The 27,641-nt window shown below is 41.4% G+C and overlaps 1 protein-coding gene across 1 annotated transcript; it reads right to left on the bottom strand.

The window, feature by feature from the left end:
* Nucleotides 1-233: 233 nt before the first annotated feature.
* Nucleotides 234-27,372, bottom strand: dnah10 (dynein axonemal heavy chain 10). Its single transcript, XM_039803343.1, has 78 exons — nucleotides 26,909-27,372; nucleotides 26,690-26,796; nucleotides 26,397-26,505; nucleotides 26,182-26,297; nucleotides 25,752-25,968; nucleotides 25,253-25,410; nucleotides 24,789-25,019; nucleotides 24,391-24,581; nucleotides 24,053-24,251; nucleotides 23,744-23,938; nucleotides 23,399-23,569; nucleotides 22,571-22,747; nucleotides 22,329-22,487; nucleotides 22,047-22,213; nucleotides 21,805-21,956; nucleotides 21,524-21,688; nucleotides 21,232-21,439; nucleotides 20,945-21,101; nucleotides 20,358-20,837; nucleotides 20,102-20,260; nucleotides 19,889-20,005; nucleotides 19,669-19,771; nucleotides 19,383-19,561; nucleotides 19,078-19,289; nucleotides 18,799-18,955; nucleotides 18,449-18,682; nucleotides 18,246-18,368; nucleotides 17,923-18,156; nucleotides 17,560-17,783; nucleotides 17,215-17,484; nucleotides 16,918-17,101; nucleotides 16,668-16,802; nucleotides 16,413-16,565; nucleotides 16,024-16,212; nucleotides 15,556-15,702; nucleotides 14,798-14,989; nucleotides 14,526-14,644; nucleotides 14,284-14,442; nucleotides 13,260-13,395; nucleotides 13,035-13,157; nucleotides 12,814-12,945; nucleotides 12,474-12,690; nucleotides 12,022-12,141; nucleotides 11,738-11,883; nucleotides 11,491-11,643; nucleotides 11,138-11,398; nucleotides 10,883-11,055; nucleotides 10,681-10,774; nucleotides 10,328-10,495; nucleotides 9,972-10,160; nucleotides 9,255-9,426; nucleotides 8,962-9,165; nucleotides 8,798-8,878; nucleotides 8,408-8,605; nucleotides 8,108-8,269; nucleotides 7,821-7,995; nucleotides 7,342-7,523; nucleotides 7,085-7,221; nucleotides 6,786-7,003; nucleotides 6,396-6,617; nucleotides 6,045-6,192; nucleotides 5,601-5,880; nucleotides 5,262-5,491; nucleotides 4,886-5,159; nucleotides 4,664-4,768; nucleotides 4,357-4,511; nucleotides 4,119-4,273; nucleotides 3,736-3,919; nucleotides 3,428-3,628; nucleotides 2,825-3,034; nucleotides 2,601-2,696; nucleotides 2,335-2,506; nucleotides 2,110-2,241; nucleotides 1,652-1,863; nucleotides 1,373-1,540; nucleotides 1,051-1,231; nucleotides 830-975; nucleotides 234-731 (listed from the first exon to the last, which is right to left on the bottom strand). The coding sequence occupies exons 1-78, from the start codon at nucleotides 27,135-27,137 to the stop codon at nucleotides 585-587; spliced, it is 13,737 nt and encodes a 4,578-aa protein (XP_039659277.1). The 5' UTR covers nucleotides 27,138-27,372; the 3' UTR covers nucleotides 234-584.
* Nucleotides 27,373-27,641: the final 269 nt, after the last annotated feature.

Raw genomic sequence — 27,641 nt, 5'->3', positions numbered from 1 at the left:
GTTAAATATTACAGTAAAGCTACCTAAACTGCAGGGAACAGCTGAAAAGCTACTTGGGTAAAGTGGAAAACTTTAGCAGCCGTTGGTCAATGGTACATTTTCCACTGTATGCAGCAGATTATGTTCCTTTAAAAACCTCAGCAGAAATATTCAGCATCTACTGACTACTACCTTTTTAGGAATGGACACATATGAGAAATATTTTGTTTAAGACAGAAAAAGATTAAACATGATTGAACTGAATTGCAAACGTTTATTCGTTAATAAACAGTAGTAGACTTTTAGGCCTGAAAGATCCTGACCCACTATAGCCTGTACTTTAGCCCGCTGTAAAAACTAATGCCCAGAGCCTAGTACTGTTGTGTGCTGCCATCTAGTGAGAAAATAATGAAAGCTATGAAGTAGACGATGAGTAAAAAATCTAGTTTTCTTTTGTGTCTCTATCAATAAAAAAAATAATAATATGTACAGTTGTTTTCTCTCTCTAAAAAAAAACAGACATCAGGCATTAATTATGTTATTAATTAACATGTTGGAACCAACTGTGTGAAAGCTAACCAGCTCAGTGAGGCTGAGGGCTGTCTTTAGTCAGCGTTGAGGCATAAACAGACTCCCTGGAGCACCCAGTGGGAAATGTGCATGGTGGTGAACAGGTCTGCCTCAAACACCAACCCCACACCCATAGCATTCCTCCGCAGAGACGTGGTGTACACCGGTGTCCGTATTGTATTCTGGGGTACAAAACAAAACAAATACATACGACAGTTGAACAAAAAAAGATAGTGAAGGAAAGTATTGTATGGAGGCCTGTAGTGCCTGTGGTCCACACCTGTAACCTGAGACGGCGTGCCTCTACAGGGATGACTTTGAGAATGGGCAGTTCAACAACCAGAACTTTTGGTTTACTCTTCACCAGGCAGCCCTTCTCTGTGTCCCAGTCTGCTCCCTCCAGATACAGGCCAGACACAAAGCAGCCTGCAGGGAAAAACATTATCAGTCTATATAACTCATCACTGATCATGCTGCATATGGTGAGTGTTATTTCATTACCCTGTCCAGGTCTGTCACCGACTTCATCCTCACTGCGGTACTGGGTCACCTGTGTGTACAGTGTGGAAAGATCCAGAGGCCAACCATTTTTCCTGCATGCAGCTTGGACCAGGGCAGTCAGGTAGGACTCTGGGATATGGAGTCCAGATAGCCACATAACATTTGGCTCTCCCTCATCCACCTGGTATACACAAGATACATGGATACATCACACATGAAGATAAATTCTCAACCAGTTTTTTGACTATTCTGTAATGCTAGAATAGAAAAGAATACATTTACTGTAAAGCAATTATCTGTGATAGTGTGTGTCCGTCCTCACCCAGTAGCTATACTGTTTATAACGCCTCTTGAAATGGCTCATCCAGTTGCCGAGGGACTTAAGAGTGTCAGGTGCCAACTTCTTCCAAATGGCAGGGATGTGACCATTAAAAAGGGCCCGAGCAACCTCATCCAGCTCACTGCTCATACCCACCTCACCAGCCAAGGCCTAGGGAACACAAGAGAATCAGAACAACAACAAAATCTGTGAAGCACAAATATGCAACACCTGTCTGTTTGTTTCCCCAATATCTTGTTGTCCTCTACCCCTTCTTCTCACCCTCTGCAGCTCAGCCAGAGAGCGCTGCATGCGGACCACTAGTTTGTTGAAGCGCTCCAGTTCTTGAAGCAGCACCACTGAGGTCGGGGAAATGTCCATGCCAAACCCTTTACGGATCACGTCCATGTCGAAAAACTTGGGCAGCTTGTTTTGAATGTCCTGGGCCACCTGGCTGATGTACTCATCTCTACTGATGCTTCCACCAGATTCCCCTGAGACGTAAGAGAGTGTTTAAAGACCATAAGAGAGGAATCACATGGCAGCGCGGTGGCAAAGAGAGTAAAGAAAACACTCTTCAACAGTATGGAACTTCTGGCTTCTTCTTCTAAAAAATAGTAGAAATTACTTCCAGGGATGCTCTTCGACACTGTGAACTCAATTGGGAAGCAAACAATGTTACAGTTTCTTCCTTTAAAATAAATTAAGAGGCAAGAGAAATGAAAGATGCCGAATCGTACCTGTCTGAGGCTGCAGGTCTATTAGGTGAGTCCACATGTCTTTAGCTGCCTGAGTGTAGTATCCTATCTCTGCATTGGAATGAAGACCCATTACCTCTGGTGTGTTTGCTAGTGGCAGGGTCTCAATCTCATCTGTAACAGATAGCAGGATAAAGCTGTGAGTGATGACAGATTTTATTTTTTTTGAAAGGAAGAGATTGTGAAGTAATGAAAATAACGACTGACCAACATATATATTTTTGGGCCCATTTTGAGGGATCTTGTAATCTACTTCCTTGTTATTAAAGAAGTGGAAGCAGCGAAATGTGTAGAAGAGGAAGTCTCCAAGGTACTCATCCATGTAGACCGTCAGGATCCTGCGGTCAAAGCTATCTATACACCGCCCACCATACATCACCTACAGAACATTACACAGACATGTTAAGTGTACAGCATTAGCTAGCAAGTAAATAGATATACAATATATTAAAACATAATTAATTTAGCCTAACCTCCCCAACAAGGTATTTAAGACTTCCCCAGGGAATATTGCTGTCTCCTTGGTTGTGAGCTTTGGTGAGGTAGGTGTTCAGGATCTCCATACACACCTGTTGAACACAGTTACATTATATGAACCATTGAAAAGTGAAATATAACTGACATACTGTACAGAGACTAAGAATCGAACAAAATCGCTTATTTCAAACATAGTGAAAATTACTCTTGTGTCACTTACAAAGAAGTCAGACTCGTTGAAGTCGTAGGGGACGTTCCAGCCAATCTTGCCGTACTTGCGTCTCTCTTGCACCACAGCATGAAAGAAGGTCAGCACATACACCAGGCTGCGGAAGGCAGGGTGAGGGCATGCAGTCAAGGTCTCATGGGAGATTTTAGAGTACGTGGCTCTCATGTTCAGCTTGAGACCGTTGGGAGGCTCAGTCACTACCTGCACACAATATTAAAATACATGTAAACACACTGACATTTTTTAAATCCTGCCTCTATTATTATTGTAGTTTCTCTGCTAGATGTTTACTACCAAAACACCAGTATAAACAAGCAATTTGATCTCATATTAAGCTTTCAAGACTTGCTTTTCATATAATAGAAAAACTGTTGTGACTGTGGCTATTCCCTAGTGCTGTGTACAATAAAAGAAAAAGTATCACCTTGTATTGGAAATGCATCATCGTCATATTCCCAACATAGATATAAAAACCATATAGAAAACATTCATTCATACTAATCCTCGTGCCCACTACTAGACCTTAGAAATCCTGCCATCTACACAACAATCTAAAGAAAACACAGCTGTAGGTAAAGAGAAAATGTGTTTCACCTTTAGAGACTTTTGCAGTATACCAATGGGGAAATCCTGAATGGGGTTGGTGGTGACCCACAGGCGGAAGTTGGGGTTGGGCTTGGTGATCCTCTCTAAGGACTTCTCCAGATCCTTCAGCCACTTTACCAGCAGGTGGCAGTTCTGTAGCATCAACCACTGACCACGAGACACCGCCATGTCCAGCAACTGCAGTGCCACCTTTATCATAGATATAGAGGACAGTTACCCTCAACGTCTTTACTTTTTATTGTTTGTGACTACTTCCTATACTCATTCCACTTGACCACAAAACAAGTCTTCAGTACCTTCTCTTGGCCTTGGCCCATAGCGAGGAACTTGAACTTGTTGCCTTCAAAGCCTGACCTCTCTGCTAGTTTCATGAGGTCAGTGGCTGGGTCAGAGCCGGGGCTCAGGATGAAGACAATGGGGGAGGAAGGTGTGCTCTGTTCATAAATTGCATCAAAGCTGATCACAGGGGGCTGCACATATCTGAGAGGAAACACAAGAAAACACATAGAAACTTAGGGCTTGATTAATCTTTGTGCAAATAATTATATCTTCTTGACCTGCACCACAGTGGTGTATATACATACACTGTATAAACTGTATAAGTAGTGACAGAGACATTATATACATATATAAACTGTATATATATATTTAACTGCATAATTTCAACAGAAAGTCTCACTTCTCGCCCATGGTGACAGTAACGTAGTCAGTCACAGCTCTGTAAACTCTATCAACACGGAAGCAGCGCAGCAACAGAAGCTTCTGAAAGGCTGACAGGTTCTCCCCATATTTCATGGGAAATGGAGCCTGTTCTGGTCCATCTAAGTCATACCACTGAGGAGAAAAATAATGAGGGTTAGACTCTCAACTGACTAAGTAAAATGCCTAGGGTGATTCCTGTCAATGTGGTCACTTACAGACTTCCAGTCAGTGGGGTTTTTCTCCACATCGTCAGGCAGAGAGCCAAACTGCTCAGGAAAGAGCTCTGCTAGTTTCACTATGTCCTCCCAGCCCTGGTCTGCGACCCAGTCACAAGGCTTTTTGCGCGTGCTCTTTTCCAGGGATAGATTACCTTTCCACATGAAGTGAAAAAGCATTTAAGTGAAAATGGTGGAAGAACTTTTTTTTTTTTACCATTGTGTGCATAAACACGTTTGAGTTGTGATCACCGTTATCTACTCTCAACTACATTTAAGAAGAGTTCAACTTCTCTGGATAGCTCACCCTTGATAAAGAACTCCAACTCCTCCTGAGGTGACCTCCCTTCTGCCTGCTCAATCTTGATGGTCAAATTAAAGGAAAAGAGCAGCTTGTGTCTCTCAAACAGACCTAAGAATATGGAGTCAGTTCAGGTTATAGTATCCACAAAGTAATCATAAATATGTGCTTTATCTTAAGAAAATGATCCCTTTACATCTATTTAATTATTCAATCTGTATTATTTACCTGTGCAGCCATAGTTATAAACACTGTATGTCAGAGTGTTCATGATGTTCTTCAGTCTTTGGAGCAGGACGGAGTCAGGCAGAGATTTGCGCAGTGAAAAGTCAAACACATCCAGGTAGGAGGCTAGAGAGTACTGGTACATGCTGTTCACCAGAGCCATTTCTGTCAGTACGAAGAACAGGATAGCACCGCGCTTGGCAGCCGGCCGGTAGCCGTCTCTCAGTTTATCAATGTCCACAGATGTCTTCTCAGCCAACTTCAGTTTCTCAAATACCTGATGATCACAACATCAAACAGGGGAAAAAATAAAATGAATGGCTTCAGTAAAATGCTATTCTTCCATGAGTTCATTGATTCCTGCTGTAGCCAAACTGACCTCACTGGCTTTTGACTTTGTTTCCTCCAAAGTGTGAACTAGCTCCGTGTTATCCAACATGTTGCCTGCAGATGTGGCCAGCTCTCTGAGCAGCGAGTCCCCGAGGTTCTTCAGCAGATTCTTATTGTTGCTTGTCTCTTGGATTAAATGCTCGCGCTGCTCCTCTAGCTCCTTTTTCTCAAAGCCCATGATAACACTCAGCAGCTGGTCCTCCAGACCCTTAAGGGTCACTACACATAACATAGATACGATAAATGGACACATACAGACAAAGCATTTAAAACATGTTGTTCAAATGTTACCGACAAAAACTATGCTTGCCATGCCGAAGAATCTTACCAGTATAGTTAATGACCATGGCTTTTCCAAACACTGATGGGGAGAATTTGGGGTTACCCAGTTTGGTGTTGAGGTACAGTTTAAAGTTGGGATCATAGTCCACCTCCTTGTCACCCAGCATGAGGACCTGTCTGCCCTCTGCTCCTTTTACGTTCTTCTCCAGGACATTGTCAATCACAGGGTCAATGTACTCATCTACATCTTGAAAAAGGAATGGGAAGCCATATTTGATGGCCATCTCTAGCTGCTTCAGGAAGTCTGGATCATTGAAGGATGAGATCTGGGGGAAGAAAGGATGATGACACTGTCAGGGCCTCACGTTGTGACTCTTTCCAAAGTGCTGATTCTGGGGCTGTCAGCAGTGGCAAGCTAACTAAAGCAATCATTCTAGGACTTGTGAGCAGCAATGACACATAACATGTAGGAGAAATTTAACTTTTGTACCTTTAGGTTATTGTTTTCTTCTTTCTTCTTAATCCAGTTGAGGGCTTGCTGTTGTGGGTCAATACACATGGGAAAACGGCTCCCTCTGCTTGTGAGAATTCCATTCTGCACTGACAGCTCATCTGGAGGCAAGCCCTCGGAGCCCCATCTGTCACACAGGGTTTGTTTGACACAGAGTTAGCCCAATAGTTAGTGTACAGCCAAAATAAAGACAAGTCCACATATGTGCAACAAGCTCCTACCTACTCTGCTACCACAACACCGAATTCCTATCATTTGTTTGGTAAAACTCATATTGCAGATTGTATTCTCAAATGTCAAAATCTGCCGTGAGAACACACTCCTTCTCACCTGCTGATTTCTACCTCATCAGTCAGAAGGGTTTCCACTCTGTAAGGCTGGCTCAAGGGGATGCCTCTCTCATGCACATCCTTAACCCATACTTGGTATACCATTTCATTTCTGAAGTCCCAGCTGAAGGCCCCTACATAGCTCAGGAAAGCAGCAGAGACCAGACAGTCACCCAGGAGACGCACGCGCCGCTGCTTCAACTCCTCCAAATCTTGTGTCCATCTGAGTGGTGATAGTTGAAAAGAGGGAGCAGTAAAGACAGAAAGGAGGAAACACAAAGGGACCAAGAAAAGGAGATTAAAAATAATTGAATTAGCAACTCTTAGCACAGCGTTGGTTAAGTGAGGTTAAGAGTTGTGACTCTGTGTGTTGCATCTTTTACAGCCTCACCGTTCATTCTCAGAGCTCAGGCCAGAGATAAGTTTGTCAGCAGCTATTAGCCTCCTCTCCATGAGCTCAGCCTCCTCCTGGAGCAGCTGTTTCTCTGTCATAGCAGCCTGGTACTTCTCTCCAAGAGCATGCAACTCTTTCTGGATATCGCTAAGCTCACTCTGAATGCGCTCCAGCTCCCGCTTACTCTGAAAGAAGTTCTTCTCTAGTCGGGCCACCTAAATAAATATTGGAAATATGGCTGTTTAATCTGTCTTCCTTCTTATGGAGCATGTTATCATGTACAAACCTTACATTACCTTCTCTCTCTTGGGTTTTATCTCCCGCGCAACTTCACAGTAACCCATGATAGCCTCAACATACTTGAGCAATCCTGAGCCGGCCTTACTGATGGCTTGCATCTCCTCAAAGCTCGTCTGAAGGTTCTTTAGGAAGCCTAGCCAGGAGAAAATTGCAAAGAAAACAACTGTAGTATACCTGGCATACGCAAATGCAAATGCCACTGTCATATACAGTATATTGGTATTATTATTCAGAAGTCATGAAGCCCACTTACCTTTGACAATCCTGACCTGGTTGTTATTTATAGAATCACAGTCCATTTCCATCAGCGAGCGCAGGAAGTTAGCCTCTGACATCATTCCCTTGGCTGACTGCCAACTGATCTCCTTGTAGCCACGCATCACCAGGATGCATTCACAAACCACCTGCACCTGTTTGGGTGGCTTGGCAAAGGATCTGCACAATGGACCAGCAGAAAAGGGCAGATAAAAGGAGAGTATTGAGTAAGAGATGGCATAAGTTTGCTTTTTTTGGTCAGGTAAGTTAAGTCCTGGTTTTGCATGAATAATCAGTGCTCGACATTCCAGAATATTTATCAACCCAACATACAGTACATTTTGGGAGGTTTAGTATGGGTGTCTGCATTACAGATGTCATTGTTAGTCTATTCATTCATCCTGAAGAATTTGGCCATCATTGTATGCTTTCAACAACAGAATAAAAACGATGCTCTAAATAAGGAGGAGTGTTTACCGGATCTCCGTGACATCAGATTTTTCCAGGTCTTGCAGGGCAATGCGTGCTGCTTCTAATGCCGGAAGAGCCTCAGCCAGGGAACTTTCAGCTTCTTTCTTCTCAACAGCTATCACTTTGTTCTGCACTTCAATCTCTTTGGCTTTGTCTTCAGCCAGAGCCTTTTTTTCCTCAGCTAAGAAAGGAAACGTTATTGATAAGTGGTTTGTAACAGCTGTGTTTAGTTTCCGAAGCCTACAGTACACTGTGTTTATCATAACCCTGATGACATGCAGGTACTCACTGACCTACGGTCGTGTTTGTGGTGATCTCATTCAGCAGGGCCTCACAAGCTGTGGACTTTTCAGCGAGGACCACCTTCTGCTCTGCTAGCTTGATATTCAGCTCAGCCAGCTGCTCACTGGCCTCCTTCAGTTTATCCAAACCTCCCTCTAGACGCTTGCACTGAGCTGGAACAGGAGAGAACAAGTTCACAAAACAAAATTCTCTTAAATAATCACAAACAAATCATTGCACAGTTGATGTGGGGCACCAGTCTAACCCTTCACACAGAGGCACATAATTTCAAAGATGTTCCATCTTCTCACCCAGTATATATCGGTCCTTATCCTCCAAGAGGTTAGAATAGGTGCTAATGAAGTCCAAGTAGTTCTTTGGGGTAACATAGTTACAGCGTCTGAGTTTCTGCTGGAATTGCTTGCTGTAGTCACCCACAGAGCTATGGACCATGCATACATGAGTTATCACTGCTGCAGAGTGTGCCTCAGGAATCATTGGACTTTCACCTGTAGAAAAAAAAAAACAGAAAAACTTTGTGAATTCTAAAAAAACCCAAAAAAAACCTAGATTTAGGAATAATATTCCAGCGGTAGGTCTCATTACAGTTAAATAAAGTCAAATGGTTGTCTGAAAATTAAATTTTCTATAACAAATGCATTTAAAAAAAGAAGAAGATATAAGTGTATGTAATTACACACCGAGAAAAGACTGAGCCACCGCAAGTAACGCCTGTGGAGGCCATGGCAGGAACCAGTCTATCACAGTGTTGTTCATCAGTCCTAGGGAAAATCAATTCACACAGTTAGTGAAATAAAATGAGAAATTATAATAAAATCAAGTGAAGCCTGACACCTAATGTCACCTGGGAAGTTCCTGCAGCGTGTCCTCAGGGTTTCTCCCACTGGAGACATGCCTAAAACAATGTGTAGATTGTTGGCGCTCTTATTGACAAAGTACTGCCACACACTCTCTTTAGAAGGGCCTGCTCCCATCGTAAGAGCCTCATCACGAAGCTGGTTAAGAACTGACTCCTTCTCATCATCAGGGAACAATGCAGGAACAATGCCTATAAAGAGAGGGCATGATCAGTACTAGCCGTGGCTTTTATGAAAAATAAATGTAGTGTGAGCCATGAGGTTTAGAGTGATATCCAACCTGAGGTGAGCATGTTGTTAATGAGTTCCAAGAAGCCTTCCTCTGCAACATGGGCATCAGTAAAGAGGAACACTGTCTTCTTGTTTTCAATGCCAAGCTTCAAGTACAGTGCTTTCAGGTCATCACGGAGGTTTGACTCACTGTATCCTCTGCTTAGTGTTATCTCAAACACCTGGGAAAAGCAGATTCCATTAAAACTACGAGGCTTCCTTGCAAATATTTCTTTATATGTGATGTTTTACAACACAGAAATCAGAGTTAAGAACCACGACTATGGAGGTATAGTTGAATGCTGCTTAACCTCTCAAACCTTAATTTTCCTTTTCAATGTTTCCTTTAGCAGCTTTAAAATAAGAAGACTCCTGTTTCCACAATGAGTGAGTCAACTATAACTTTATTCAAAATCTTCTTCTTCAAATGCTTCACTAAAGCTAAGATTGTACTGAGTAAAATATTCAAAACTAAGATGCCACATTTTCATGGCAGGAAATGGAAATATTGCAGATGATTCTTGTGTACATATTCCCCCATTGCATGTGTTGTCATGTGAACATGTTAATAAAAATGTCTATTTGCTCTGCCTTAAGTGTCATTGTAGCATATATGACTTTTATCTTCATTACTGTAAACCTTAAGAAATGAAAATTTGATATTTCTTCGTCATTGAGAATCAATTTGCCCTTCCCCACAATCGTCATTGTTCTTGTATTTTACAACCTCACAGCCGGCAGCGAAGGCAGCGAGCTTGGTGAGGGACTGCTTGCCAGAGCCCCCGACACCGACGAGCAGTGCATGGCCACGATCAATGCGGATGATGCGGTGCACGCGTGTCAGATGTTCCAGAGCATCATCAAACAGTACTAGGTTCATCCTCGACTTGTTCTCATTGTATTCCTCTAGAATTTCCTGAAAAATACAAAGACACAGTGGTCTTTCATTGTAATTAAAGATAGAATTTTGCAGAAAATACAAACGTAATTGTAACAAATTGTTGCATCATTAAATTATTACATTCCAAAATGAATATTAGACTGAGACCACCCACCCGCTATAAATAACAAAGTTGACAGTACCTGAAACAGAGCTTTTGATGCATCATAATCCTGTATGTCCTCATAGACCCTTGGTTCAGTCTCACTGAGGGCTGTCCTGTAGTCTCCAAAGAGAATTGGGTCCCTCATGACTGCCTCCATGTCTGACTTGAAATGCTCCTCAATCAGGTTCTTAATGTGGCCTTGGACCTGGTGGCATAAAACCCAAATTGGATAAATTTGAAAGCTACAAAACTATTCAGTATACAGTAGGTGAGCCTACATCTGTAATTAAAGTTGGAGGAACAATTACGCATATTGTATTTGTCCCTGCAGTCAGTACAAAGGAGAATCTACAGTAAATATCTATGTCTACTATCATTAATAATTATTACCAAAGCTTTGTCAGTTTCATCAATGAGTCTGTCATGGAAGATTCTCAGGCACTCATTTCTCCAGACACGCACAAATTGGGTGATAGTCAAAAACCTGTTAGAGAGAAATCAGGCAAAGCAAACACATTTCAACACATAGACTTGTAACTGCAAAGTCCCTGTTTATCTGTTAATACAGTAGAGTGAATGTGCTAGATCAGACCTGTCAGGTTTGGTGAGGGTCAGTCCATTGTAGACTCTTGACAGGTCCCTCAGGTTGAAGATGTAGTGGAACTTGGAGGGAGTGGGTGGCAGATCTTTGATGATGTTGTTGTACAGTTCCAGTGTGCACAAGGTGACTTTATCACAAACCTTCTGTATGATGTCTTCAAATGCCTAAAATATTTGACCAAGTTTATTTAATCTGACTGCTTTGGATGATTCTGATATGTATTGTATGTGGGAAAGAGATACTCACTCTGGTGTGGCCTTTGAGAATGGAAGCATAGATAAGTTGGAGGGAGTCCACCGAAGGGAAGGGGATGCTGAAGACACTGAAGAGCGAGACAAAGCGGGGATCAACCTCGTTCCTCCCACCTCCTGCGATTCCCATGGCAGCAATAAAACCAAGGTCCTTGAGGATTTTGTAGTTAAGATCTTTCCCTCTGTCATATATGCCTCCTCGGTCCAATAACAGCTTCAGAAGTGCGATGGGCTGTTGTGTGCCGTAATTATCCACCTGGACGAGCAAACAGTATATTACAATAATGTTAAACATACAATAACTGTCACAGTGAAGGAGATAGGTGGTTAAAAGTGTGGAGTAGGTACCTTTGGCATATTCATGTCATCCATAAAGACAAGCAGTCTCTTTCCCATAGGAGGCCCGTAGATCTCTTTGGTCCTTTTCTCCACATTGGCCTCCAAGTTCCTCTGCAGGTCAATTGCAGTTGTTCTTGATGAGAAGTTGATCATCAGAGTAATCTAGAAAAAGAAGGGAGTGTAAAGAAAAATTTAAAGAATTTAAACTCAAGTGAAATAATAAATGTGCACATCTGTAGTTAGAAGGTAAACTTACGCTTGCGTCTGCATTGAGATTCTTCAGGAAGTTATGAATGGTGGCGGTCTTGGAAGTGCCAGACTCTCCAACCAGAAGCACTGGCCTCTTTATCTTCACCATCTGTTCCAGGATCCAGCTAGCTCTTGTGGTGTCGATAGTTGGCACTAAAGCAAAGATGAAGGACAAATCAAAGTGGCAGAGGAAGCTCGCAAGGGCACAAAAAAAACCAAAAGTTGTATGTATGTATGTATGCAGGACACTTGATTTGTCCTTGCCTCACAGCTCAGAGAATTGATCTTTACCTAGAATATCAGCAAACTTCATCTCAGGGTTGTGGATGTATTTGGTGACCAGGGAACTCCAGGAAACCCACTTCCCCTGTGTTCCATCAAAATGGAAATCATACAGAGTCGGGAGGTATCCTGTATGCAGACATTGTGTTATCAATATTAACATTAATTAAAGGCACTTCAACATATTCATGTGAAAAATAAAATTGTCAAAAGTAAAACTGGGTCATGATATTAATTCATTCAACCTAAAACCATAAAACAAATATCCCCCTAATTGAATTCCAACAATGCCTGCAATGATGGACAATTTCATATTATACAGTACACAGGCATATCTCCCAACCCTGTTTCCTAGTATACAACATTAAATGTTACCCACAAACTGTAATTAAAATTGTACATTTAAAACTGCATAATCTTGATGTACTAATTTCATAATCATCTAAGTCCTTGCTTTTTACCTGGGATCTCACCAGGTCCGGCCAAGGCTTTCTCATCATGCACTGTGGTTAAGCAGGAAAGCTTTTTGATGAACTCATCAAATATGATCCTGCCGCTCTCCAGCAATGTGGCCCCCAGTGAGCAGTACAGAGCCTCCAGGAAGTAACACTCCAGGACTTCAGCTCTGCTGCTTTCACTCTCAAGTAGCGCATCCAGTGTCAAGCACAACTGAGTCACCTGAACACACACAGCCAACACATGCACAATTCATCCAAGTAGTCCGAGTATGGGACTATACTAATCTTAATGCATAAATACAACAATTCTGGAGTACATTTAAGATGGATGAGGTTAACCTACCATGTTCAGATCTGTCTGAGGGACAACAGTCTTCAGTTTCTGGCCCTGTTTGCCATCAACAATACCATCCACAATCATGTCAATAGACCTGTGCACATATTTCTCAAACAGTTCGTTGAGCACTTTTTGTTCCTAGAAAAAAACAAAAAAACAATGTTGAGATATTATCAAACTATAATTATGTGCAGTTATTCAAAGTGTATATGTTTTTTTTCTCATACCCCATCAGGTCTGTCGCTCAACCATCTCTGCCAGTATGGGGTGTATCGCAGGTTTTTGGGGTCAACAAAAACCATCCCACAGCGGGAAACAGTAGCAGGGGAAGCATACTGCAGATCACCAACCTGTGATGGTGACGTTTGTTACATTATTGCTCTAAAAGTTGCTTTGCAGAAAAATGTAGGGAAAGGTATTCTGCTGACAGCCATCTTGAAATTCAGACAAACCTCGAATAGCATGGCACAGTGATTCTGTAAACGGATCCGCTCTCCATTGGCTAGAGTGAGGAGCTTGTTGTCATCCATCACTGAGTTCATATTCTCGACCCACAGAGCATCTACATCCCCATCAAACAGGATGTACCTGAGAGTCAAATTCACGTGTTTATGTTGTATAAATGAATGACACTGGCATATTGAACTACTTAAAGTGCTCATATTATGCTTTTTGGCTTTTCCCCTTTCCTTTATTGTGTTATATATCTTTTTGTGCACATTATAGGTTTACAAAGTGAAAAAGCCCAAAGTCCACTCCAAAGGGACTTACCATGCAGGTCCGCTGCAACTCTCAGTTCTTTTAAATCTAAGCTAAAGACCTATCTTTTTGATGTTGCTTTTCTTTAAATAATCTATTAACTTTAATTTCTTATACTGCACTGTAACTTTTATTCTTATACTGCACTATCAATTTTATTCTTGTCTTTTAATGTTTTTAATTTGTTTATTAATGTTTTTAAATTGTTCAATTGTTTTTAACTTCTCTTTAATGTTTTATGTAAAGCACTTTGAATTGCCCTGTTGCTGAAATGTGCTATACAAATAAAGCTGCCTTGCCTTGCCTTACCATCTCCAACAGAAAACATTGTTCACAAACTGCTCCAAACAGCTCTATTGTAGTCCAGCCTTTACTTCCGTAACTTACTTTGTAACACACGTTATAATGCTCGCCTAGCTGCTAGCGTGACACACCCTCATGCTCTGCAACTGACAAGCTAGCAGTACTTACTGCGCATGTGCGACTCCCAACAAAGATAGTACAGAAGTGAGATGTCTCACTTTGTAGCTAAAACAGAGAGCTCAACACAGGGTGAAAAGAGGAGCTGCAGCAATGTGCAGTACAACAAATATATGATGTTTTCTGAAAATTAAACCATGTAAACCTATTCTGGTACAACCTCTTAATACAATTATGAACCTGAAAATGAGCATAATATGAGCACTTTAAATGTCTCCTTTAAGTTTTCTTTTTTACCTCCGCTCTTTTTTGTCAGTAGGCTTGTTGATGTCGCGAAAGATGTTGGATAAGATCCCATCAGTCCAGTCTCGAGTGTCAGGGTCCAGAATACCGTAAAGTTCAATGACACTCATGGCTTTAGGGTTCAGGGGATACATTTTGGTTTGAAATCCCAATCTGATGATGAGATAAATTAAATGTCACTATTGTTCGCACAAAAGATCAGGGAGGTGGTGTAAACTTAGATGATATAAACTGACTTAGTCTGAGCTTGACATAATGTGCTGATCACAACCGATTTCCCTCCACCTGTTGGGCCAACAACCATAGTAGTGTGTCTGGTCATCATCGTCTCATACATCTGCACCACTTTATCCACCTGAAGCCACAGACAGCATAAAGAAAATGGTATATCAACATCTAAACACTTACATGCTGTAACTCAATCTTTGCCACTGTAACTCAACAATCTTTCAGTTGTGTAGGAAAAACTGTATCTCAAAGAATCAAAACTAAGACAGAGATGAGACACCTGGTTAGACAGCATGACATATTTGTTCTCCTGCAGGCTCTCTTCCACAGCATCATTGAAGTTGGGATAGCGAACACGAGGGCAGTCCAGCCCAGGGAACAGATCTGAGATCAGTCCGAGGAACAGAGGCACGTCCTCAAACACAAACTTTGGCAGGTTCATGTCCCTGAGAGCACGCATCAACACCACGTCCTGTAGAGAGGAAAGACGGAAATAACAGCGAATAAATGTCAAAAGACACAAAGCATTTCAAAATCTTTAAAGAACAAAATTAATATGTTCACAAGGATGAAGTGTAAAATATTTTCAAGATTGGAAATCTGTCATCAAATTAACTGCTATTTTTTCAGCAGAAATCACACACCCAATCACAATTCTAGATCTATGTGACCTAGAGAGACCTAGATTTACAGTGTTTTAAGTGTTGTATTTTTCAACATGGAGCTGAGTGATGGTATTTTACTAGATTCAGTTTTTAGGCCAGACTGCAGACCCTACTTAAAAAAAAACTAACAAGAAGTATTGCTTTCCTTTATTCTCTGTGGCATCTGCAACATTTTTCATTAGGTAGACACCGAAAAGACCTCATCTAAATCTTGCAAATCCCCAACATTTTCCCAACAGCAATCAAGCATCAGTCTATACCTGAGGGATCATAAATACATAACTTCTTAGTTTCATATTGAATGTAAGCAAAAATGAGATATTTTCTATTCACTTTAGGAAAATAAAACGTGAAAAAATTCTTTGGTCTCTACCTCACTGAGGTCTGGTGAGCCTCTCTTCAGCTCTCCGGCCATCACTAAGACAGACTTCAGAGCTCGCAGGCCAAAGTCATAATGAGACTGCTTGGACAGCTGCTCACGTGCCAGTTTATACAGTACTGTCATCTTCTTTGCCAGCACCTGAATTGAACAAAATTGTAGACATGAAATCCTCAATATGGCATGTGTAGCAGTAAGCAGTTTGCAGTTTTTACATGTTTATATGACAATTTGTCTTTCTGTGCTTAAAAATATCAGAACATTTTTAGTAATTAATTATAGATTATCTTGCATTTCTGAATTACCTGAGAACACTAATTTATATTAGTGTTCTCAGGTAATTCAGAAATCTTGTACATTATAGTAATATTGCATATGCATGGGTTATTACAGATTACACAAGATGAGAGCATCAGCTAAACAGTAACAATGTAATTTGTGCTTTGTGTGGGTGTCCCTCACCTTGGCCAGTAGGAAGCCCTCAGAGAAGAGCATGATCTCACAAATCTGCTGCAGGTCAGGCACAATGACCACCACAGGCCTGAAGAGGGCTTTGACTGATTCTGGCAGTTCTGTGCGTCCCGCATAACCTGGGTTCATGGTGATGAAAATCCCCATGCGGTCGTCCAGGCTGATCTCGTGACCTTCAAACTGATGTGCATAGTGAGAAGGAGGTGATTTAGGGGGAATACAGGTCAACAACTCTTCTGTGTATATGCTACAGAAGCAATCTATCACCTTAAATTATCACGAGTGAAATAACCTTCTTTGTTAAATAACCATGAATTTACATGAAAACTTTGATTATTTTCGATGTATTCATGACTGGTTCTGCATAACAACAGACTTACATGAAACCTCTTAAGGTGCAGAATGAGAGCATTGCGGATAGTCTGGATTTGGGAGGAGATAACTGACAACACTGAGGCATCAATGCGATTAAACTCATCAAAGCAGCCCCACGCTCCACATTGGGCAAGGCCAGAGAAGATCTTACCCACAGCCTGCATACAAAGAGGAAAGAAATTTGAGTAATAGAGCTAGTGTGGTTATGGTTCTAAGATATTTTTCAGAAGCTGTTGGCTCTTTAAGTGTAGGCTTCTTACCATGTAGTCCATGCCCTCACCACAGTTTGTTACCACACAGAGCAGGCCTAAAGCCTTGGCCAGATCTTTGGTGGACTCTGTCTTTCCTGTACCAGCTGGTCCAGCAGGAGCTCCACCCAGGTACATGGAGAGGGCCTGTATCACAAATACACACCCACATACAGATGTTGTCAAAACAAGCTGACAGAACAATTTACATATGTCTGCTTGGGTGTTGGGTAATACAAATTTTTATAAGTCTTTTTCAGACCTGCGTGAGGGTGAGGTAGATACGGTCTGTCAGTGGGGTTATAACCAATCGACCGTTCAACCCCATGTATTCATAGCCGTAAGAGAACGAAGCACTGCACTGATGCACAAATAGGTCGTCATGTTCCCGGACCCAGTAGAATTTGAGTTGGCTTTCCCACTCAAACTCTCGTGCGTCCAATATACTGGAAAGAGAATAACATTTCTATTTTATTAATGTTCACCTTTAAACGCATGAGTTATTATGTCATATGCGATGAAAAAAAAAAACTTTTAAAATGGCAAAGGTTATGTTTACCTGTTTAGTACAAAACTGTCTACAATGTCTCTTGCATGGACATCGATGATAAGCACAGTGTTTATCTTTCGTCTGTCATTTTTCTTCATAGGTTGTGTAATGCGTGTAACCAGCTCATCAATCTGCTGGTGCATTTTCTTAGCATAGTTCTTCAGCGCGTATTTCTCTCCTTTCTCCACATTTTTAAAGACATCCTCTACCTCCCAGGTCCACCACACTTGATTTGCAGCGAGCACCACCATGCCCTGGTACAGCAACATCCAATCCACCCTGAGAGACAAGGGAATGACACATTTAGTGTGGCTCATTTGCATGCTCAAACACAAATGTAGTATCTACACACACCTGCCCCTGTCTTCACAGTAGTGGAAGATTGCTTCTTTGGTGATAAGTCTATTAGTCCTCCTCATCTCCAGTAGTATTCCCGTCATCCACTCTTCCACTCTGCCCTCCACTGGGATGGACTTCTTCAGCTCCATCACTTCACCCTCAGCAGACACCATGGCTCCAGCTACTGTCTCTCCATTACTTTCCACATCAAACCTCAGAGATGCTATGTTGTCATACATCTTGTGGAACAAAGAAAAGAAAAATATCAGGGAAGTGTTTCACACATATGGCAGACAGTGATACTCCTCATCCCTACTTTGAAGAATAATGTGTTATGCCTTTCCTATCTCTCTTGCTTTGTCTATTGTGGCGTGATACCTTAATTATGTGCTCCTGGACACAGGCAGGGTCACTGCTCCCCAGGATGCTGAGCAGTTCATCATCTGAGATAAAGAAGAAGCGAGGAAATGCGTTCCGCTTGGAGTCCAGGTAGTCATTAAGACTCTTCTGGCACCTCTCTAGACCATCACTCAGGGCCTGCAGGTCTGTTAGCCGGTTGGGAATCAGGCAACACCGCTTAATGTTTGGACCCTTCACTACGTCACTCATTATCTACACAAAAAAATTAAGAAGATATTATTTTGAGATGTGCAGTAGTAGAGTACTTTGCTTTCATTGGCTAATATTATGGCAACACTCACTTCTTTAAACTTTTTGTCAATGTTATCAAATTTCTTGGCTTCCTCTGGTAACTGCGAGCGAATGTCTCCACCAATGAATATGCTCTCCAGGTACATCCATTTTCGTTGTACCAGCAATGACACCTGTGCAAGAAATATTTTTTCAGCAGGGATTTTTGTGGATCGGCTCAAGTGTGATGGGAGATTTGGCCGCTCTCACTGACCTCTATGGTCTCACTGATAAGGGACAGGTCTTTTTCCCATTGTTGTATGGTGCCAAGGAAAGGTCCAACAAAACGGCTGCCCGCCATGCTCTGTAAGTTCATGGCATCGTTGTCCACATTCAGCAGGATCTCGTCCACTGCACCCAGAATGAAACCACGTTCCTGGGTGCCTTTAAAATATGGCAGCACACTGAACTTCATGTTTTCCCAGGTCTCAACCACTTCCTTCACTCCCTAGAAGCACACACATAAACGCCCAAACATGAATATTGTGTTTTAAAAGTATTTTTGATTTCACCAATAAACTGATAAACTCCAGTTTGAGATAATTCACAAAAACGTAAGCTTGCCTTCTCAATACTAAGCTCTTTTACAGCAGAGGTGACAATGTCACCTATGACATTTGCATATTTGTTCAACTCCATAGCAAACATGTTCTCCAGAGTGAAGCTTTCAGGGTTCATCTCAAAGCTGGTGCTGGTCCTTTCCATCAGTTCCTTCCAGTGTCTGTATCCCGAAATATAAAAACAGATGTTGACTTTATGTTGTCATATTACTTATTTACATTCATTTTGTTTTGTGTGTCAGATTTATTCCAGTTAGGTTCTGGTGTCATTCTGCAGACTGACCTGTCTCTGAGGGCCTCATTCTTCAGGTCCAGCAAAAGAGGCAGAGACTCTTTGAACTCCTTCATGCGTCCTTCTAGGAAGAAGGCCACAGGTAAGGCCCGCACATCTTTGGGCAGCTGCCTCAAGCTTTTGATGAAAGCCTCAACACCCTCCTGTAGCAGCTGGATGTTTAAATCCACCCACAAAGTCTGAGACCACTCTGCCTTTGCGTCCTAAAAGATGTAAGGACAAACACATTAAATACTTTAAAAACCCTGTTGACAAGAAATATGTGTAATGTGTCCCAATATGCTACCACATCTGACCTTCTGAGCTTTATAGACACCATATATCTGTCTCAAGCCCTTCATGTCCTTCTGCATGCTGATAACCTCTGGGTACACAGTGACTGGCAGGTCCAACAGCTTCTCAGCATTAGCTAGTTCCTGCCGTCCTGACACTATCTTGGCAAGCTCTGCCTCATATGTTCCCATTATGGTCAGTCCTGCAAAGAACAAAAGGGAATGACTGGTTGCTCCACTACATTTCAAATTGTAACGTCATATATTATTGCTCTGGATGTAACAACTGAAGGTCCAAGTGTACAAGTACCTTTCTCCAAATCATCTCCCACAGCTCCAGGACCATGCATGTTGAAGCTTTCAGCAAAGATAGACAACTCCTGCTTAAACTCTTCAGTCTTCACTTTTGTAGTCTTGGAGTGTACGGGAGGGAGAATAGGAAGAGAACTGTAAATGTACATTTCTAAAAAAAGAAAAACTGTACTTTTAATTTTTCTGTTTAAGCTGATTGTGTAGGTTTGATGTCTTACCTGAGTAAATGATTTCTTAATATCTGTCAGACTTCGATCCATTTGTCTGGATTCTGCAAACAGGTCATTCCACATCTGGACAATATTGGCCACCAGCTCCAGTTCATCCTCTCCGACCTACACATGGAAAATAGAACCTAAGACGTTCAACAAGGGAAACAATATCAACGTAAACTTTCAATCGGCAATCAATTAACATTAAACACACAGTACCTCCACTTTGTACATGGCCAGTGTTCTGTATTTTTCCTGGATATCAGTAAATCTCATCTCCACATCTAGGGACATGTCCCTGATGTCTGAGATGGTGCCAAGGACAGACTTCAGGTCTTCAAATGTTTCAGGGTTCTGTTTCAGCTTCTCGGAGAGTTGCTGTTGTATAAAATAACCATAAGTATAAATCACACATAAAAATCAAAGAATATTTACTATAAAAACATACGGAACACAGTGTAGCATTATTCAATACCATGAGTTCATCTCTCAAGCTGAAGAGATCTTCTTTGGCAGGCTTGTTGAGCAGGCTACCTAATGAAGTGATCCAGGACTCAGCCGTCTCCCGCACTGTGTGAGCCAGAGGCTCCAGGTTGAGATGGATGACTTGCTCATTCTTAAACAGAGGCTCTAGCATCACCTCCTGATTGATACGAGAAAGGAACTGCAGCTTGTCATCATACATGACGCAGGATGGTTTTCTTGCAGCAAACTTTTCATTGACGATGGTTTTGTTCTTTTCCCAAAGGGGCCGATAGCGTTTCCAGTGGACAAGGTACTGATCCAGGACGAAGAGCAGCCGCTGGATGTTCTGGGACACTGTCATGGCGCTCTCATTTATCTGTGGATGCTGCCACACATCACTGTAGAAGCTAAATGTCACCACCTCATCTTCACCACCCACACGCTGTGGAGGACACTCAATGCAGGTGCCATGCATCCAACGCACAAATTGCTGAAACACAACAATATGGGCAGAATCAAGCCACATTGTCAGTGTTGAATTAAAAATAATATTCTTTTCAAATGCAGTAGTACCTAGGAGAATCGTGATGATCCTACCTTGGTGCTTTCTACACAGTCTCTGATACACTGCATGATCAGCCAGTAGATCTCATTGCTTTGGGGCTGCAACACAATCTTAGGGGCAGACAGGATGGCATCAATTTGGAAAAGCGGGGTACTTCCCCTCAGTGCCATGTTGAAGGCCTGGGTATTCCTTAATGTGAAAGTCAACAAGAGGGATGTTATAGTGGTTGAGACAGAGATTGTACTGTATTTCAAATGAACAGGGATTATTACTGCTCACAAAGAAGATAACTTCAAAAAGAGTAATATCATGTTATTACCTCAGCACCATCTTTATAAGGGAGTCTAGCACCTTGCGTTCCCAGTACATGTAATAATCTGCCATACATTTGGCTTTGCCACTGCTGGTTCCCATGATCAAATGTTCTGTCTTAGTGATGAGGGGTCCAATGTCTGCATACTTCCTACTCAGCAAATTCACAGTCTTGGTGCGCTCTCGCTCAATACGTTCACAGAACTCCTTGACACCTTGAAAAAACATGCAATTAAGTCAATGAAAATAAGTTTAAATTCTCATAATATAATCATTACATCCAATAAATAGTATCCCACCTGGTAAATCGTTTGATTTATCTGGGACTGGAAATTTCAGTAAATTGGCCATCACCATGGACTGCAACTTGGACTCAATGTCCCTCTCATTCTTCTGAATCTGATTGACAACTAACTCTAACTTAGAGACAGCCTTAATTCCTCGGTTGATGAAGTCGGTAATGCCTAAAACCAAACACATATTATCTGACTTCAATTTTACAGACAATACTAATTTCATCAGACCACGTGTGTACGTTAATCAGACTAAATTGACATTTCAGCTACTGTATGCACCATACCCAAAGAATTCCAGTTGAGTCTTTTACATCCAAATTGCATCTCTGTTTTGACCGCTTTGATCTGTTGAGCCAGCATAATGAACGTTGCCTCACTCAGGCTGTCCATTACAGAGTGGTAGCAGTTGACCAGGTTATTCAAACCAGTCACATACCTAAAACCAAGGTTGAAACAGGGCAGGCCAGAGATTACATCAAGCAGTGGTATTATGATTTGGTATTCAGTTACTGGTGATTGTCATTACCTGATGAATTTGTGCTCCTGTAGAGCAACATTTTGAGCCAGATAAGGCACAGAATAGCCCAGTGACACAAGGTTGTTTGTCTCAGAAATTATTTCTTTGATCTCTGGAGCAAAGTTCACAATGTATCGCTCATCCCTCTGTAGGCTGCTTTTGGCTGGAAGGACATCCTTAAAATGAGAAAAATCAAAACAAATGCAGGGCATTTTAGAAATAGTTATTGAGGCTGTATTTTGCACAATATTGAGTAACAGTCTAAGTAAGTAAATAGCAAGAGATACATACCAGCTCTGCCTGGATTTGGTTTTCATCGGTAATCATAACAAACAGGGGGGTTTTCATTAGCAATGGCAAGTTGCGTTCCGTTTCAGCCAGCCAGTAGTCATACTTCTTCTTCTCATAGTCCGTGAGCTGCAACGCCATTTCTATGTACCTGTCCTTGGCCTGAGCAGAATGCAGCAAAAGTCACACCAAGGCTTTCAATATTTACACTGACCTATACAGCTGTGTAACAGTAAATAACTCACCGCTTTGCTCTGTTCACTCTCCAGCATCTCCGGCACTTTCAGGAAGGGAAGGATGGTGTGTTTTATGCGGTGGATAAGAGATTGAACCCATCTGATGGCTCCTGCCACAGGAGGCTCATTTTTATTTAGTGGTGGTTTGTCCTTCTCTTCCTCAAATATTTCATTTATGCTGTCCACCTACAAAAAAAAAAAGACCTAAGCATTCTACAAAAGTGATTGTGACTAAATGTAGTTAGTTGCAATGCAGTGATAAGTCAACTAAGTTTGTACCCTTGCTTACAATGTAAATCACATTGCAAAACACATGCATGAGCTAACTGTTCATCAACTGAAGCTTTGTTTTTGTATCTGCTATTATTATCACATAATTTAATTTAAACTTAACGGCTGTCATGGATAAACTCAGGAGCAGCACAACTCATATTCACATATGTGAATAAGGTTCGGGATACTTTGATGACTTACACAGAAGCATTTAATTAACTCTTGACCAAGGAGAATTAGGATTAGTAATACAGTTAACCACATGTAGTGCATGTAGTGCCATCCCAACTCTGAGTGTCTGTGTATTTCCTAAAGACATATACCTCTCACTCAAGCTGTCAAGTTTGGGTTATGCAAAGATATTGATGGCACCATAACAAAGATGCTCACCTAAACCTAGTTCAGACTAAGAAAGATGGAGTATGGCCAGATCTTCTCATCCCCTGACCTGTGATCTAGGAGAGACCTGATGTTACCTAAGCTTTACCCTTGTCTCATCTTACCACTACATGGTGTTTCTGGAAATTCCACCACAACTTTTTTCTCAATTTCACAGTACAGTACCTCTTTGCAATACTGAGCCAGGATGTCATTAAACTTTCTCATCAAATGGTTGTTGATGGCCTCTCTGGAGCGGATGTGTTTGAATTTCAGGAGCATGTCAAAGGCAGCAGCTGAAGAGCGCAGTGTCTTAAAAGACTGATCAATGAAGTTGATGGCCTCTCCCTCAATAGCCTGAGCAGACACATGAGATGTGAATCAGCTTGATAATGGAGGTACGGCACAAAGTAACTATGCAATTGTATTAGTGCAAACTGACAAGCACATTGCTACAACAATGCTTAATTAAATTGTTGCTCCAGAACCCATATTTTCACAACTTCTGCATTCCAGATGTTCTAAACTTACCTGAACCGTAGTGTCAAAGTCTTGCATGATCATTTTCCAGCTGCTCATCTTACAGATGTTGAAAGGATTAAAACTGATGTCTTCAATAGGCAAAACCAGACTATCCACTCTGCACAGCACTTCATCAATGTGTTTTGGGTCACCGGTCACACCTTTTAGCTCTGGACCAAAGATGTTATAGAACTCCTCCAAAATCTGTACAACAAAAATCAGAAATAACTCTTTCTAAAACCGAAGTTGCTTTGAATACATTCTCATGTTGAGTTATTGAGTGAGAGGTCAGTATTTATAAAGTGTATGTACACAGACCTGAAAAACATTGTACAGGTCCTGGCAGACGGAAGCCATGTAATCAGTCCTCTCAAACAGTCTCTTACGGTCAAATTCCCAGCGTTGATCCCTGCCGGATTCTTCAATTTCAGCGCGCACTTCAAAGTAGGATGACTTCCACAGTTCCAGGACCTGCTTAGCATCATGTACCTTGGATTTGGCTACTTCCCTTTTATCTCTATCCAAGGCACAACACATTGTTAAGTTACACTGAAACAACAAAACTGACCAATATTGACATTATAAAATATAGCTACATTTAAACTCTCTCTAAGCCCTGAACCACCAATGTAAAATATAAAAGTGTTCACACATACTTGAATAACGTTTGGACATCAATTACTTGAGTCACACGTTCACATAGCTGCCAGGCGATACGCTCCATTAGAGGGACCATACGCTCATTTGTGTTATAGTGGCAGGAGATTATCCACACAATTTGCAGGCTGCTCATCAGAGGAGAGATGGTCTCCAGGATCACACTAAAATTTGCTCCGGTACCCAGATTCTTCAACAGAAAAGGCCAATGTTGATAGAAGGTGAGGATAGCAAAACACTTCTGTAGTCAGAATTCTGATTTAGAAAAACTACTCTTCGCAAATGTGTGTGCTTTTGTAACTACCAGCTTTTGTCAGTTCTGTTCATTGTTAAAGAAAAGAGGTTATAAATGTAAAGAATATTCATCAATAATGCATTTATAAAAAGTGCAGCTCACCATGAAGTGTCTTTCCAGTGTGCTGAGGAAGCGTACGTTATCGTCTGACTCCACACGGTATTTATAAAGTTCAGCAACCGTTCCTTCCAGGGTCTGAACAATGCCTGCACCTGCTTTGGTCATCACCTCCACAATCTTCTTTACTACAGGCTGTTTGAGTTGCTCACTCAGAGCACTAAGGATGGATGCACGCTCCTGCCAAAAAGCTATCTCAGCCAAAGGGCCAGATGCCTGGAGGAAAAAAAAACTGAACATTATACATTGGTCTATGGATGTCACGGTGTATGTTTTATGCTTTTTTCTACCTAATAATTTCATTTTGAGCTGACAGGGACTTGTTGGTTATATTTCAGACATTTCAGCAGCAACTATACATGTGAATGCTGGTTCTGACCCCAGATCCTTCAGCTGACACCACAAAGCCTGCCTGGGTTGAAACTCAGAATACAGGGAGAGTTACAAACCTGTGGCTTTTTGTTTTGCTGCTCCTCAATAAAAATTGTAATCTGAATCTGCCAGTTCATCACACATTGCTCCAATTTCTCTACCATCTCTGGATTAGACAGCAGTACATCCATCTCCGGCTCCAGGTCTAGCTCAGGGATGTGCAGCGTAATCTCATCTGTGACAAAGAGACTGATCTTTAGATTGTACTGTTTATTATGAAACGAACATTAAAAACAACCACGAGCAGTATATTTAAGGATGTTTGCTCTACTTTCCAACAAAAAAAAAACTGAACTGAAGTTCATGTGTATTTTATGTTCTGCTGCATTGAAAGATTAACATTAAGCAAAGTCATTTCATGGCAGGGACAGCACTAAATATGCTTAAACGTTAGGGGGAAAACGGGGAATTCCAAGTTGATTATTCTGCAGAGTTCAATAAAATATTTGTTTTCAAACATTGACAAATTACTGAAATAAAAAAGAATACACCCTTGGTACATCTAATAAATCAAACCTTGAATCTGAAGGTGTTGGAGAGTTGTATTGACCATGCCCAAATACTTGTACATCCTGTTGAGCAACTCGTCACGAACCGTGAATTGCCCACTTGACTTCACTGGACTCTCCTCTGCACCCTCTTCACTGGTCTCCTCCTGAGGAGAAACTGCCCCGCTTTCATAACCTGCACCAGCTATCTTCATCTGGTGGGCAGTAATCAAGGGTATATACACCTGACAAGAGACACAATGTCAAAATGTGAGTTGCATTGATATTTCATTGATTCATCCTCAGGATCTGAAAGTCATTAACAATATTCTTTATTCAGAAAATCTGAAGTTTTTTTATACATGGTTGATGGTGACAATTCTTCTGTTGTTACATTAAGCGTTTGTCTGACTGGTACTGGTTGCTGCTGGTTGTTTGTTGATTTTCATTTTACTTACATGGGCAAGTTTGTTCTGCAGCACAAGAAGAGGTTGTCCATTATGCATGCCAATGTCAAAGAGCCTGGGCATCAGCATACTGGCCTCATTCATGTCCAGTGGTTCAACAATGGTCTCTATTTAAAACACAAATAACAATATATTGGTTAATCCCTTTTATGTGCAATAGAGGCTTGGACATGCTTTATTGTAATGATACTGATCTGCCTTCTTACCCTTAGTGTTCCTGAGAAAGTAGAACAGACTGGATTTCAAAAATCTCTCTGGGTATTCGTTTACCGACACATGAAGCTCAATGTGATAGACCACTTGGACCTCAATCGTCTGAAAAGACAAAAACAGAAATGCGACGTGTACGTCGAGTCAAGATCGGGCTGAATTCGTGTAGTCTGAACCTGGCATAACACATTGTTTTCCTCTCCATCAACAATACACAAATACATTTCAAACACATCTGCAATTTGAAAGCAATTAACACAAGAGGGATGGATTTAAAGTTTGATCTCACATGGATGGGACTTTGTTCATATGTCTCCTCTGAGTCTGATGTTATCTCGGCTCCACTTTGAGTCCAGGACTTGTCAGGATCTGAAGAGTCTCTATCTTTACTCCTTTCTGTGGTTATAAACGTTGTAGCTGTTAACGTTAGCTAGATGCAGTCTTATTCTCGTAATGCTAGCACAAGCTAACTAACGTTACATGAGAGGCACACCTTTTGCCCACTTACCGACTGGAATTTCGACTTCTATTTCCTCCTCTCTAATAGTTTTGAAAAACAGAAGACATGATGGCGAGTCTTCCTCAGAGACCACGTTCAAAAAATTTATAATTTTCTCTTCCTCTTCTCCATCTCCCCGACTGAGTAGTTCGTCGACACAGTTGGGACCGTCCGGTAAATTGAAACCGGCAGATACGCACTGTCGGATCCACTCCACTCGTAAATCGTCGTGGACCATATTTTTCAATTAGTGAACATTTGAAGAAATAAAATCCTTGATTTCTGGTTATCAACATTAATGTTAGCTTGCGTTTTCCAGCAACGTTAGCTTTAACAACCAAGTTACTATGCTGCCTTGTAGTTTAGCTGTTTGACGTTACCACGGCAACCATGGAAGGCGGCAGCTGCTGATAGAAAGTGCGCCCCTGGCCACGGGAGCGCGCATGCATTCAGTGAAGGTGGACACACATGACGGAAAAAAACAACTCAAACAAATAGAATTTATTATCAGCATGAGGATGATTTTCTTAAAAAAAATTAGAACATGGAGTGTTTGTCAATAAAAAAAAATATTATTCTTAATATAAAAATGAATGGCAAGATCAGGGCTGGGTTGCATTAGAAGAAATTAACTTACCACTTTAAATCATTAATAAAACATCACTCGGCTCAACAAAACAGCGACTGCCACTAGTATCATCAAGATTTAACACCATATTGTTCCACTATTAAAACTTGACAC

The sequence above is a fragment of the Perca fluviatilis genome, chromosome 6, assembly GCF_010015445.1.
Source record: "Perca fluviatilis chromosome 6, GENO_Pfluv_1.0, whole genome shotgun sequence".
Lineage (NCBI taxonomy): Eukaryota > Metazoa > Chordata > Actinopteri > Perciformes > Percidae > Perca > Perca fluviatilis.
This window is presented reverse-complemented; position numbering and strand designations above follow the sequence as displayed.

Coding starts and splice junctions, on each gene's coding strand:
- dnah10 (XM_039803343.1), bottom strand. CDS start 27,137: ATGGTCCACGACGATTTACGAGTGGAGTGGATCCGACAGTGCGTATCT. Junction 23,939..24,052: donor ACCTGTACAATGTTTTTCAG/GTCTGTGTACAT, acceptor TTTGTTGTACAG/ATTTTGGAGGAGTTCTATAA. Junction 22,488..22,570: donor AGAGTGAACAGAGCAAAGCG/GTGAGTTATTTA, acceptor CATTCTGCTCAG/GCCAAGGACAGGTACATAGA.